General features: G+C 39.6%; 2 protein-coding genes across 2 annotated transcripts in view; one reads left to right on the forward strand and one right to left on the reverse strand.

Moving 5' to 3' along the window:
* Nucleotides 1-1,197: 1,197 nt before the first annotated feature.
* On the reverse strand, nucleotides 1,198-5,448 carry ppp1r11 (protein phosphatase 1, regulatory (inhibitor) subunit 11). The gene is made up of 3 exons (XM_053334995.1): nucleotides 5,131-5,448; nucleotides 2,845-2,953; nucleotides 1,198-1,390 (listed from the first exon to the last, which is right to left on the reverse strand). Exons 1-3 carry the CDS (start codon nucleotides 5,206-5,208, stop codon nucleotides 1,206-1,208), a joined length of 372 nt encoding a protein of 123 aa, XP_053190970.1. The 5' UTR covers nucleotides 5,209-5,448; the 3' UTR covers nucleotides 1,198-1,205.
* Nucleotides 5,449-5,770: 322 nt separating this feature from the next.
* vars2 (valyl-tRNA synthetase 2, mitochondrial) overlaps nucleotides 5,771-12,884 on the forward strand; it is a 28,529-nt gene continuing 21,415 nt past the window's right edge. Inside the window, exons 1-11 of the mRNA XM_053334517.1 lie at nucleotides 5,771-5,964; nucleotides 6,148-6,364; nucleotides 6,540-6,621; nucleotides 6,727-6,827; nucleotides 9,893-10,014; nucleotides 10,096-10,162; nucleotides 10,400-10,497; nucleotides 10,631-10,712; nucleotides 10,848-10,967; nucleotides 11,774-11,882; nucleotides 11,984-12,072. Coding sequence (XP_053190492.1) covers nucleotides 5,954-5,964; nucleotides 6,148-6,364; nucleotides 6,540-6,621; nucleotides 6,727-6,827; nucleotides 9,893-10,014; nucleotides 10,096-10,162; nucleotides 10,400-10,497; nucleotides 10,631-10,712; nucleotides 10,848-10,967; nucleotides 11,774-11,882; nucleotides 11,984-12,072 — 1,098 coding nt within the window. The 5' untranslated portion in view covers nucleotides 5,771-5,953. The remainder of the gene's footprint in view (nucleotides 5,965-6,147; nucleotides 6,365-6,539; nucleotides 6,622-6,726; nucleotides 6,828-9,892; nucleotides 10,015-10,095; nucleotides 10,163-10,399; nucleotides 10,498-10,630; nucleotides 10,713-10,847; nucleotides 10,968-11,773; nucleotides 11,883-11,983; nucleotides 12,073-12,884) is intronic.

The following is a 12,884-nucleotide window of genomic DNA, read 5'->3' on the forward strand; positions in this document are numbered from 1 at the left end:
TCAACCGCTGACAGGAGAGGCTGTTTCAATTAAGCTAATTTTATAATCCATTACACTCAGCTTTTTTTTCCCTCCATCATGGTGACATCAATATGCAGCCGACACGTTGACACATCTAAGTTAATTTATTTATAATATGAAATAGTGTTCACATCAGTGCTCATGTTCCCTGCCTTCCAGCCAGACACTGCTTGTTTCACTTTGTTTGTTGTTGTTGAAGCTGAGTCGCCATTTGTGCTCATGCAGATGTATGCTCACACTGAAGAAACAGAATAAACCATTCATCAGTGTTGATTTTGATGATTAAAAGAGCAAGTCATCTGGTAATATACTGACATACATGTGAACATCTCATCCTATCACAACTCTATACAGCCTGAGTGAAACTGGATTTTTAGGACCAATACTTTTTTTAAAAAGGTCTGAACTCTGCTCTGAACACTGACTGCATCCCTGCTTCTAAACAGTAGTTTACTGAGATGCTGATATATGTGCAGTAAGCTGCAGCTGTAATAAAAATAATCCTTAGTTGAAAGCCTGATTGCATCACCACAAAACAACTCTGACAACAATCAAAGCAAACAGGATATTTACCAAAGTCTAACCAGCTGACTGATTTTCATTACGTGATGAACAGAATGAAAACTAATGGCTGCCTGGAAGGAAAGAAAGCATTACAGCATGTCTTTGGAAGCAGCCATCTGTGAAGTGAGTGATTTATAGTAGAAGGGCTAAAAGATGTAAAAACACTGGTATGGCCCTTTAAATGCTCTTTCAGCTCTGCGTGAGCCTCATTTTTGATAGAGGCTGATGATGGAGAGCTGCACAATGAGCTTCTAGCTGTTCTTTTATGGATGGCAGTCTGTACATAGAGCCTGCTCTTAGCTGTTGAAAGAGGAGCACCATGTCCAATTAGGCTAATTCAATAATCCATGTTGCTCTGTGTTTTGTGCAGAGGCTGTAATCCTGCTCCAGCAGAGAGAGAGAGAGAGTGTGTGTGTGTGTGTGTGTGTGTGTGTGTGTGTGTGTGTGTGTGTGTGTGTGTGTGTGTGGAACACAGCATTAGGTCTGTCTGTACCTCAGTGATGGAACTAATCTAAAAAACAGAGTGCAGGTTTGTACTGTGTCATTGTCATGGTGTGAGAAACCCACTCACCCCCCTCCCCCCTCCCAAACCCCCTCCCACAATCAGCCTGCAGTGCTCATTAGTGGGCGTGTGACCCTCCAGAGTTTGGGGGCTCTGTGGTCCCCCCACCCCCCGTCTGTCCATGATCTCTCCTGCCGTGACCCAGGATGCAGTGAGCGCTGCCACACCCTTCATCGTCGTCGTCTCCCTCGCTTTCAGAGGACGATTCTCCGAACTGCCGCGGCTTCTCATAAATACAGCAGCCTGAAACACAACATGCTGGATTAGACTGGATCCTGCAGCCAGTCCTCCTTCTCTGTGTGAACATCTAAAAAATCATCTTCTCACATTTGCTCAGAAATAGTAGCTGAAGGGAGCCTTTGATAAAAATAGCTTCTTGGTGTCTGATTGTATAAATCAGGCTGAGCAGCAGCAGGATGAAAAGGCTCAGATGGGAAACAGGAAGCTTATTAACATGTTCATGAGCAGAAATATAGAAGAACATCAGGGTCATCTTTTACAGGTCTGTCATTGTTAATAATGGAATAAATAACATGGTAAAACAATCTTAATGTATACACTGCCTGTATATACAGACCTATGTGCTCCCTAACACTCTCTAAATGACAATAGTGACTAGTGTCCCAATGAAACTCTGTCCCTACTTTCTGTTTAATTCATTTTCAGGATAACTTCTTGGCATTTTTAAAGTAATTATTCAAAATTACTTATAATGAAGTTATTATTTGCATTCTAATAATCAAATTCTGAGGTGAGATGATTATGTGGTCTGATTCCTCTTCCATAAAACATCTTAAGAGCAAGTCTGGTGTTACTACATTTTTAATTCCATAAAAAGACCAAACCCCAAACTGTCTATGTCTCAATACTGACTGATCAGCTGATCTCAGCACATCAGTTCCTCTTAAAATGTAAATCTCTACAAACAGTGACATGATTTCATACATGTGTGAACTGTTCAGTAAATTCCATAAACCGCTGCTCACTGTGGTTTTGTATCAAATGTTAGTCAACCAGGAGGAAATAGTGCATTTGTTAGGAACTATTTTCAGTGGCAGATGAATCCAAATTGTGGCAGCAGGATGGTGTGTTTGGGACTGAGTCAAAATAAACTGCAGTGTGTGTGTGTGTGTGTGTGTGTGTGTGTGTGTGTGTGTGTGTGTGTGTGTGTGTGTGTTTATGTTAATGAAGCAACAGCATGTCACCGAACAACAGAGCTGTATGATATAGACACAGATCAGTCCTGCAGGTTCAAGGTGTGAGATGAGTCTCATACAATCTTCAATGTATCAGTTTGGAGGCTTATATGATAGTGTAATGAATACCTAGTCTATTGTAGCACTAACATATATTTAAAAAGAACATCTGTAGCACATCTGTACACCATACTGACTCTGATTGTTTTCTTCCATCTCCAAAAAAATGATTGATTGGTTTTGGAAGTGGGTTGTTTCAGCATTTGTAACCCTGGCAGGATTTGGACTAATTTTGGCCTCAGAGATTAAAACAGGTTGTTGTTGTACGTGTCTCACAGTGAGATCTGAGACAACTGTGATGGACTGATGATTGAAAGTTTCTTTCAGAACTGTTGTATTTCTTGTGAATACAGTGAAGAGGGCTTCAGAGCTGATCTGATAAGATTTAATAATCAGATGTGCATCAGCAGTTTCATACTGTCTACTGACACATCTACTCACATTTTGAAGACCTCCTCCCAAGGTGCTCGTTATCCACCGTGTCACTGGACCACTCCACCTTCTTCTCAGTCTTCCTCTTCCTCAGTTTGATTGTCAGGCTGCGTCCCTCCTGCAACATGATATGAGACACTGAGTTTCTCTCTGCTGCATCACATTCTCCTCTACAAGTACTGCATGTCAGGAAGTACACACTCCTAAGTAAATGCACATACACAGTAGAACTTCACAGTGTGGTATAAAGCTGTAAATGCTCAATTATGTCAAGTCACTCATGAATCATCTGGAACATGTGATGTCATAACATTCTGTCATCCTTACAAGGCTAACAGCCATAAGTGGATCTGTACAGATTAATGGTAAATAATGGACTATAAGCCTATAAGTATGTGAACACCTGAACATTAGAAGAACATGATCGTGTTTCTGTTGCTATAACAACCTCCACTCTTCTGCTTACAGGCTTTCCAGCAGATGTTGGCACCCGGCTGCAGTGAGCTCCAACACTGATAATAATGACATGATGAGCCTGAGATCAGTTTAATGATCATATAGAAACACTGCTCACACATCAGCTAGTCTAACATACAACCACACTGTGAAATAACATCAACCAGTCAGTTTGGTGTATTCTGGCTGATGTGATGCCCCTTCTTATGTCACTTGGGGCTTCATTGAACCTGTACCTCCCTCTGTACACACCTCTATCTGAGTCTGCACACACTGGATGTCCTGAGGTCTGCCAAGTGCTAGCTGGGACCCCGTTAAACTAAACTAAACTAAGCTTAATTAAGCTGAGGGCTGACTGATCCTGCAGTCAAACTCATGCAGGTAAGATTGGGTGTGTTTGCAGCACCCCTCATGGGCACCACCACATTTTCTCCTGCAGCCATGTTTCTGTGGGGTTCATGCTCAACAGTTGCCACAGTAACCAGTACACCCTGCAGAAGAGGAGGGTGATGTTGTGGGACTCAAACCGACTGTTCTGAACAGGGTTGTTTAAACAGGATGAGAGCCGTAGGGCTTCATCCTTGTTCTATTCTGACTGAAGCATGTCATTAAGACCTCAAGGAGGTCTGTCTCAATCCATCAATCAATCTTTATTTATAAAGCACCAAATCACAACAATAGTCATCTCAAGGCACTTTACACATAGAGCAGGTCTAGACTGTACTCTTTGATTTAATTTAAAGAGACCCAACATTCACACATGAGCAGCACTTGGTGACAGCAATAAGGAAAAACTCTCCTTTAATGAGAAGAAAGCTCAGACAGAAAAGAGCTCTGGGTGGGCGACCATCTGCCATTCTTACAGGAAAAAGTTTGAATATGCATGGTTAAATATAAAATGTATATGATTTTATGACTGGGTATTATTGATGGTGAGCTGAGGAATAACTCGTGTGTGTCTCTGGACCCAAAACTGCATGTGAAGCCACCACAGAGAGCAGCAGGCCCCTCAGAGGAGACCCTCAGAGGAGACCCTCTCAGTGCATCATCACAACAGCTACTGTTGTACTATCTGCACTTAGCTAACCTCCAAACCAGCACTGTAAGGAGCTTAAGTAGTGTTAATTCTTTATACGTGTGAAAGTGGTTAGTATTATCATTTCAGACTAGTGATAACAGCTCCTACAGCACAAACCCTTTTCTACAAGGAATGCTAGAGGAAAAGGTTTTAGGCTTATTGCAAATCTGCTCCAATTAAATCTTCCACTAAACCACAGAAATCCTACACATTTCTAATTTATCCTGGAAGACTTTTTAAAACCCTTTAAAAGAAAATATGTTTGGTTCTTTTGGAATTTTCACATTCCTACTACAAACCTGTGCTTTCTTTTCTATTGATCTTACATATGTTTTAAACATCTTACAAGACTTGTATTCATTTTTACAAGAAATAAGCAACAGGACGCTTATTCCTTATTTATAATCTAACTTGGTTCGACTGATCAGAATGAAACATCTTCATTTTAGAACAGATGCATATACGTTAGTGGCTGTTAATAACTGTGAACCAAATTTAACAATCTTTCCTAAAACCTTCTGATTATAGTCGATTTCTTTAATTAGTTAAAGCTGAAGCTCTGTTTAACACCATCCTACTGTTTAATACATTTCACTAGAGGCTGAACATTAGAACTATTTAATACTAATAATAAATATAGACAGCGCGGCCTTCATGTAACTGTTAGCTAGAGTAAGAGTGACCAAACATGTCCTCTAGCAGCTTCGTGTGTGTGTGTGTGTGTGTGTGTGTGTGTGTGTGTGTGTGTGTGTGTATTTTACCTGCTGGGGCGGCGGCGGGGTGCTCGTCTCAACAGTCTCCGTTATCGTCTCACTTGACGTCCCGGGAACCTCCGCCATCCCTGCTGCTGCCTTGCTAACGCTAACGTTAGCTAGCTCTTAAGATGTAATAGAAGCGGATTCAACCGTCAGCGAACCACGGCGTCTTTAATAAAGCCTTATATGATCTACAGTAACCAAGCCCGGCTCTTTACAGCACCAACTGAGAGTAAAGTGAAGGCTGTAGGCCAGAGTGACGAGAGATGTTCAGCACTCTGATGAGATGTGTCCAACACAAAGTCAAGCTGCGACATGAGTTAGTCTGACACAAAGCGGAAATGGGATATTTTCACACCAAAACGAATATCAGTTGTGTGAATCGTAGTGTCGCACAAGCTAAAAAAGATGGTGTTTAATCACAGTGTTGTATCATAGCATCATGTGTGCAATGACAGGCACGTCAGATATTAATGTAGCAGTTTGTGGGTAACATTTTTTCCATAAGTGGTTTTATTTTGAAATGTAAAAAAGGAAGCTTTATTCCTTTTTCAGTTTAGCTTGACCGCTTTGCAATTGAGGGGAAGATATTTCCAGTAGGACCACGAGCATTTCCTGTTGTCCTATAAATTACAATGGTCCGTCAACAAACAGTCTCCGCACGCCGAGAATAAATGAAAGTATAAGATAGTAACAACATCATCACACATGGTATTCATTTTGTATCAGGTTAGAAAATGATGTAGCGTTAACACGTCATTAACAACATTACAGAAATGCACTTTGTCAAGGTGTGTTTGGAAGAAGCAGCAGGAAGGTCGTGTCTGTCATGTCACAGCAGTGAGTAAACCTGTTCACTGTTACATTATTATAGCACATAAACATATTAACGTGTAGCTCATTTATTAGCTTCATTGACACTGCTGATTTCATGTCATGTGTGTATATGTATGTATGTGTGTGTGTATGTATGTATGTGTGTGTGTGTGTGTGTGTGTGTGTGTGTGTGTGTTCCTGCTGTAGTGGCTTATTAAGGATGTGGAGGGCATGTCGTGTCCTGAGTGGGAGGTTGCCAGGGAGACTCTACTCCAGCAACCCTCCAAAACCTTCATCCTCCTCCTCCTCCTCTTCCTCCTCCTCATCATCATCATCGCTGTCAAACTCTCCTCTGCGGCCTCAGGCAGAGAAACACAGGCGGAGAAAAGAGAGAGAAAGGGCCATACTGTCAGGTCAACACAATGTGAGTCCATGTATTCATACCTGTGTGTATGTGTTGCTTTATGTATAATTTCCATGTGACATAGTCCAGACTCACATCTACCAGAACCACAAATACATAAAATAAGAACTTGTTTTTGAAGCTCATTTTTATGTGTCTGTAGTTGTTATTTCAGCTGTGATGTTTCTGTTTTCAGCCCACTGAAGATGACAGTGTGAGATGGAGCGAGAAACAGAGGATAGAGTATACTGCTCAAACACCAGCTGGGACAAAGAAAGGTGAATGACTTCCCATTATTGGTTTTGTTGGATTCCAGCACCAGCTTGTGTATCTGTTGTCTCTCTCTGCACACTGGGTAAAGTATTTGGGTTTTCCTTTTACAGACACCAGCCTGCCGTTCCCATCCTCATACAGCCCAGAGTATGTAGAGCCCAGCTGGTATCAGTGGTGGGAGAAGGAGGGAATGTTCAGCCCTGAACAGCATGTGAGATATTTTAAACAGAACAATACTGACATAAAAAATACAACTGTTTTCTCAGATGAAGCTGTCTCAAATGATACATTATGAAATAACTGTTGACCAGCAATGTTCTCTAACATAGGTCATGTAAAAATATCCAGAAAGCTCAGTCACTGTATAGCATATTTTATAACAAGTGAACTCACTGAGCTCACTGAGAAACATCTTCATTTTAGAACAGATGCATATACGTTAGTGGCTGTTAATAACTGTGAACCAAATTTAACAATCTTTCCTAAAACCTTCTGATTATAGTCGATTTCTTTAATTAGTTAAAGCTGAAGCTCTGTTTAACACCATCCTACTGTTTAATACATTTCACTAGAGGCTGAACATTAGAACTATTTAATACTAATAATAAATATAGACAGCGCGGCCTTCATGTAACTGTTAGCTACAGTAAGAGTGACCAAACATGTCCTCTAGCAGCTTTGTGTGTGTGTGTGTGTGTGTGTGTGTGTGTGTGTGTGTGTGTGTGTGTGTGTGTGTGTGTGTGTGTGTGTGTGTGTGTGTGTGTGTGTGTGTGTGTGTGTGTGTTTTACCTGCTGGGGCGGCGGCGGGGTGCTTGTCTCAACAGAGAGAGAGAGAGAAGCATAGGTCCTTGACCGGATTCAATTCAATTCTCTGATCAATGTGTCTGCTGAATTCTGGTTAGGAACTGACCGATACTAGATTTTTGTCTATACCAATATTAGGGAGTAAACAAATTGCGATATCTATATACTGGCCATATATGGCTTACATATACAGAATATATACATAAACACTCTTTTTTTTTCAATCATATGCAATGGAGACACTGAAACAGTAAACTAAACTAATATGTATATCATTTATTAAACTTGAAGGGGAAACAGATTGAATATACATAAAATGTGCCCTATATATCTTTAAAAAAAAATCGTCACATATCAGGTGATCAGGTGGCATAAACACAGATACTGATATATCTGTGATAGGCCAATATCAGCTGATAATATTGGTTAACCAATATATCGGTCAGGCTTTAAGTCTGACAGCAGGACTTGAAGGTCTGTATTATCAAGTTCTTCTTTTTAGTCTTTGGGAAGACTTCATATGGAGTGGATCATGCAGCCTTATATGGACATATTAGGGATGTTGATTGTGCTAATGATTGTGCTAATGATCAAAGCTCAGGAATGTTCACCTCCTCATCAACAGGTGGACTGAAACCAGACATTTACGTTAAAAGTTTGTTTAGTCTCACTTGGAATATTTATATAACCAAACACAAACACATAAATCATCATGAGCCCAAGAAATAATGAGGTTTTCAGTTGTGAGCACAGATCATCATGCTTCCACAGAACAGGAACAAAAGAACTACCGGCACTGTCAGCACATCTGGATCTCAGCAGTCAGTCAGAGTGAAATCAGCCTTGTGTTAAAACACTGCAGGAGACTGAAGTGACACAGTGACAGAGCCCTGTGTACTGTTTGAACACATCATAATGCTGGTTACAGCTCAGAAATCTATCAGAGAGCCTATCCATCACTTTCATTCAGTTCAGTGTAGAGTGGAGAGAGATTCACTTTACTAGTTTGAAGCTGAAGAATGATTTCATTAATCACCAATAGTATTAATATTAATGACATTAACATTCAAATCTATGGATATGTATTGCATTCAAAAGATTAATAAGCTCTGTTTTCCTGAATTACAGGAAACAGGAAAATTATTCTGAAAAACAGAAAATTATCTTTATTCAGAAAAACAGAAAACATATTTAGGGAAACAGGAAGAATGATCTCATAAATTTAGAAAAACAGGAAATATTATTCAGAAAAACAGGAAATATAATTTAGAAAAACAGGAAATATTATTCAGAAAAACAGGAAAATGATCATCCGAGATTTTTTAATTTTTTGAATGCAATATGCTTCTGTACAAATCATATAAATCTCAGTCCATTTTTTAGTTTTATCTTCTCAATAAGAAAGTAGTTTTCCCAGCATTCAGTCAAACCAGTTTCACAGCTTTACCTATAAAATCAATATGAAAGTAATGTCTTAAAGATAAAGATACATTTATTGATCCCACAGGGAGGGAAATGAATCATTACAGCAACTCAAATAAGCTCTTAATAAGGTTTAAATATATACGTCTGCTGACTGATGATTCCACTGAGCACATGAATGATTATTAATAATTAACATTATTAACATTTTTATACTGTTTAGAAACTGTTCAGACAAACCTATTGATGCCAGACTGTAAATATAAAGAAAAGAAAAGATTTACATCAAGAAAATATGTGCAGCCATTTAGTTCTTTGCATGTTTGTAACAGCTGCTCACACCTTCTTTTAAAGTCTGTGTAAAGTAAGAATAAATATGTGTTCTGAGTTTGACATACCACAGAAAAGTGTGTTGTTAACCACCCTGCCAAATTTGAACGATTAAAAAAATCACCAAATATATGAAATTAGGCTTCAAAGTTGAGTAAAAATCAGCCTCTTTCTCTGCTCCCAAACGCTGTGGGAGTGTCCTCCGAGTTCCCTGAAACCCCGCCCCCTACCAAGTGTCACCTGTCAATCAAAGTCACCACCTCTACCAGAAACATGGACGCTACGTTTGAGAGCTTTCTGCTGCTAGCTCAGCGGCTAGCTCGGCGGCTAGCTCGGCGGCTAACTCGGAGGCTAGCTTGGCGGCTAGCTCAGCTAACTGGCTAACTGTAGACTGTAGTAGTAGTAGTGTGCTGAATGTATTTATACCTCTACATCAGCAGGGTAACGCAGTGGTGATTTTCAGACCTGCCCACTAAATCCTGACCACAGAAATGGTGAAACACAGTTTGTGAAGTCTAGCTCCACAATTCAAATCTAAATGGTTGAAATGCTTTTTACACCTTTTTTAGAAATACATTTATGACCTATTTAATGTGTTTAGAAGAAAATGTCTGAATTCACTTTACATGGTCTTTAATACAATTACAGTTTCAGTTTTCAGTTTTTACATTTGATGAGGATTCTTCAGAGTGTCTGAAATAAAGTGTGTGATGTGTTCAGGAGACGTTATCGCACGCTGTGGATCGGACCTTTTCACTGTGTATCCCTCCACCAAATGTGACTGGTACTCTGCACCTGGGCCACGCTCTTACTGTAGCTGTAGAAGATGCTCTGGTTCGATGGTAACTGCCAACAACACATGCAGCATTCTGTGGGAAACTGGTGGAGCAGTAATATAAAGCATGTTTTGTGTCATCTATCAGGAGAAGGATGCAGGGCCACAGAGTGCTGTGGGTTCCTGGATGTGACCATGCAGGTATCGCCACACAGGTACGACATCACCTGTTCTCCTTTTATAACACAGTTTGGGTTACATTTTTGTAGCTGTGACTATCATTAGTTAAAGGACCAGTGTGTAGGATTTAGTGATATCTAGTGGTGAAGTTGCAGAATATAACCAAGAGAATAATCCTCGTCCTCAACCCTTCCCTACCGTTCCTAGTGTGTAAGGAGAATCTACAGTAGCTGTGAAACTCATGATAACCATGTGACATGTGTGTGTGTTAGACGGTGGTGGAGAGGATGCTGCTGAGGGACAAAGGGAAGCGCAGACAGGATTTCACCAGAGAAGAGTTTCTACAGGAGGTGTGGAAATGGAAGAACGAGTGAGTCTTCACATCCATCCTCCATATCACTGCTCTATGATGTGTGTGTGTGTGTGTGTCTGTGTGTATTACTATATTTATATTAAATGCTTTTGTTTGTGTGTGTGTGTGTGTGTGTGTGTGTGTGTGGTAGGAAGGGAGGAGAGATCTATCACCAGCTGAGGAGGCTGGGAGCTTCTCTGGACTGGAGCAGAGCCTGTTTCACCATGGATCCAGTAAGACAGCAGGCCCATGTGTTACTCACTCAGTTTTAGGGTTACACACAACTACTTCATCTATGGTTCTGTAGAATTGTGAATGAATGTAATGAAGCCTAACATTGTGTTAATGTTGTTTGCCTCTTTGTTCAGGGTTTCAGCAGGGCTGTAACTGAGGCGTTTGTCAGGCTGTGTGACTCAGGTCTAATCTATCGTTCAGAGGGAATGGTCAACTGGAGCTGTGCTCTGGAATCTGCCATCTCTGACATTGAGGTAATCCAGTATTACATATACACTACTATACACTATATGGAATGGGAGGATAATGTGGGGGGGTTGGGGGGGGGGGGGGGGGACCCATGTGTATAATAACACAGAGTATCATTATAGTTGAGGACAGAGTTATTTACCTTTAATTCTTCTACAGTCTCCACTCAGGATGTACACAGTGAGGAATGGACACTATTGGACACTATGGACACTACTAGCTTAGTTAATGAGACATGAATAGTCTCTTAGCTGCTAATGTGTGGCAATACTGTCAGTCATGTCCATGTATCGTATGATAAGTCCATTATGCACATGATAATGTTGATAAGTATGTTATTGTACAATAAGTCCATAAAGTAATTATTGTGACAGGCCTACCTGCCAATGGTAAGAACTTACTGACTAACTTTAGCTAGCTTAAAGTTAACTAAAGTGTTCATTTCTGAATATAGTCCATTAAATATTGCTTTTAAAATGATTTTTATCATTTCATGGATGGATCAATAGAAAGACATTTCAAATTCAAAAGGAATCCATCATCAACACATGATGATCAGATTTTGTCATACACTCAAAAACGGACAGGATTTAATATCACTGAAAAAAACACATTTTGAAATAAATTCCTTTGAAGGCTTAACTCAAAGTCTCTTTACTAGCTTTTCCCAGAACTTTCAACTTCATGGTCTTCATAGATCCAGACAGTGGTCTGAAGCTCTTCTTTCAGTCAGAACAGGATCAGGATCCTTCAGTGTACTGTTTCATAGCTGGTAGTAAAACAGTATTTAAATGTGTGTTTTTGTTGTCAGGTTGACTCAAAAGAGCTGTGTGGACCAACCATGTTGTCTGTTCCTGGTTATGAACAGCAGGTGGAGTTTGGAACAATGCTCACCTTTGCATACCCTTTAGAAGGCAGCAGTGAGTACTAGTGTGAAACATATTCTGCTTTACCTCTTTCTGTTTTTGTGTGTGTTTTTAGTATGTATTTAGTGAGGTTTTGTCTTCTTCCCACTGTTCAGATGGAGAGGTGTCCGTGTCCACCACTCGTCCTGAGACTATGCTGGGAGATGTAGCTGTAGCTGTTCACCCTGACGACCCTCGATACCAGGCCAGTCATTGAGTTTTGAATATCTCTGAATCCAGATCCAGAGAGGTGTACAGTTGGTCAAATATTATATAATAACACTATCAGGTCTGCCTTTTAAATATGAAGCTACAGCCAGCAAGTGGTGTGCTTAGTTGAGCATAAAAACTGGACAGGAGGAAACGGCTGCTCTGATTCTGTCCAGAGCTAAAAAGGTTTGCCTGCCAGCATCTCTAATAAACACATTATAACTCTTTTAATCTGTACACAAACCAAAGTATAATACATGTGATAATAATAATAATAATAATAATAATAATAATAATAATAATAATAATAACTTATCAGAAAATATGTTGTCAGATATGTGCCAATATGTTTTTATTTATTTAATTATATAAGCAGCATTTTCTATATATCTTATCATTTTACTTAATTCAAGTTTAATATATGTGTGTTTCTTTTAACTAATTAGGTAATTATAATTATTACATTTTTCATTTTATACAAAAAAATGTATAGTTAAACTGTAAAATATCACAGATCCATTCTTTCTTTGTGTTTGATAATCACATTTGAGGCCTCATTGCTAAAAGATGTGTGTTTATGTAGATATTCTGTACATATAACATTATCAACCAATATATCAATATCATAATGTTTTTGCTCCCTAATATCGATATCTGCATCGGCCCCTAAAATCCAGTATCAGTCAGGCCCTACTTGATAAAGTACTTTTCAAGTAAAAGATTGAAATAGCAAAACACATAGTCCTGACATGGAAAACAAGCAGCAATGATAAAAAGTACAGTCAATAAAGATTATAATACATTATA

This window comes from Scomber japonicus, chromosome 15 (genome assembly GCF_027409825.1).
Source record: "Scomber japonicus isolate fScoJap1 chromosome 15, fScoJap1.pri, whole genome shotgun sequence".
NCBI classification, from domain to species: domain Eukaryota; kingdom Metazoa; phylum Chordata; class Actinopteri; order Scombriformes; family Scombridae; genus Scomber; species Scomber japonicus.

Coding starts and splice junctions, on each gene's coding strand:
- ppp1r11 (XM_053334995.1), bottom strand. CDS start 5,208: ATGGCGGAGGTTCCCGGGACGTCAAGTGAGACGATAACGGAGACTGTT. Junction 2,954..5,130: donor CCCCGCCGCCGCCCCAGCAG/GTAAAATACACA, acceptor ATCATGTTGCAG/GAGGGACGCAGCCTGACAAT. Junction 1,391..2,844: donor TGGGAGGAGGTCTTCAAAAT/GTGAGTAGATGT, acceptor GTTGTGTTTCAG/GCTGCTGTATTTATGAGAAG.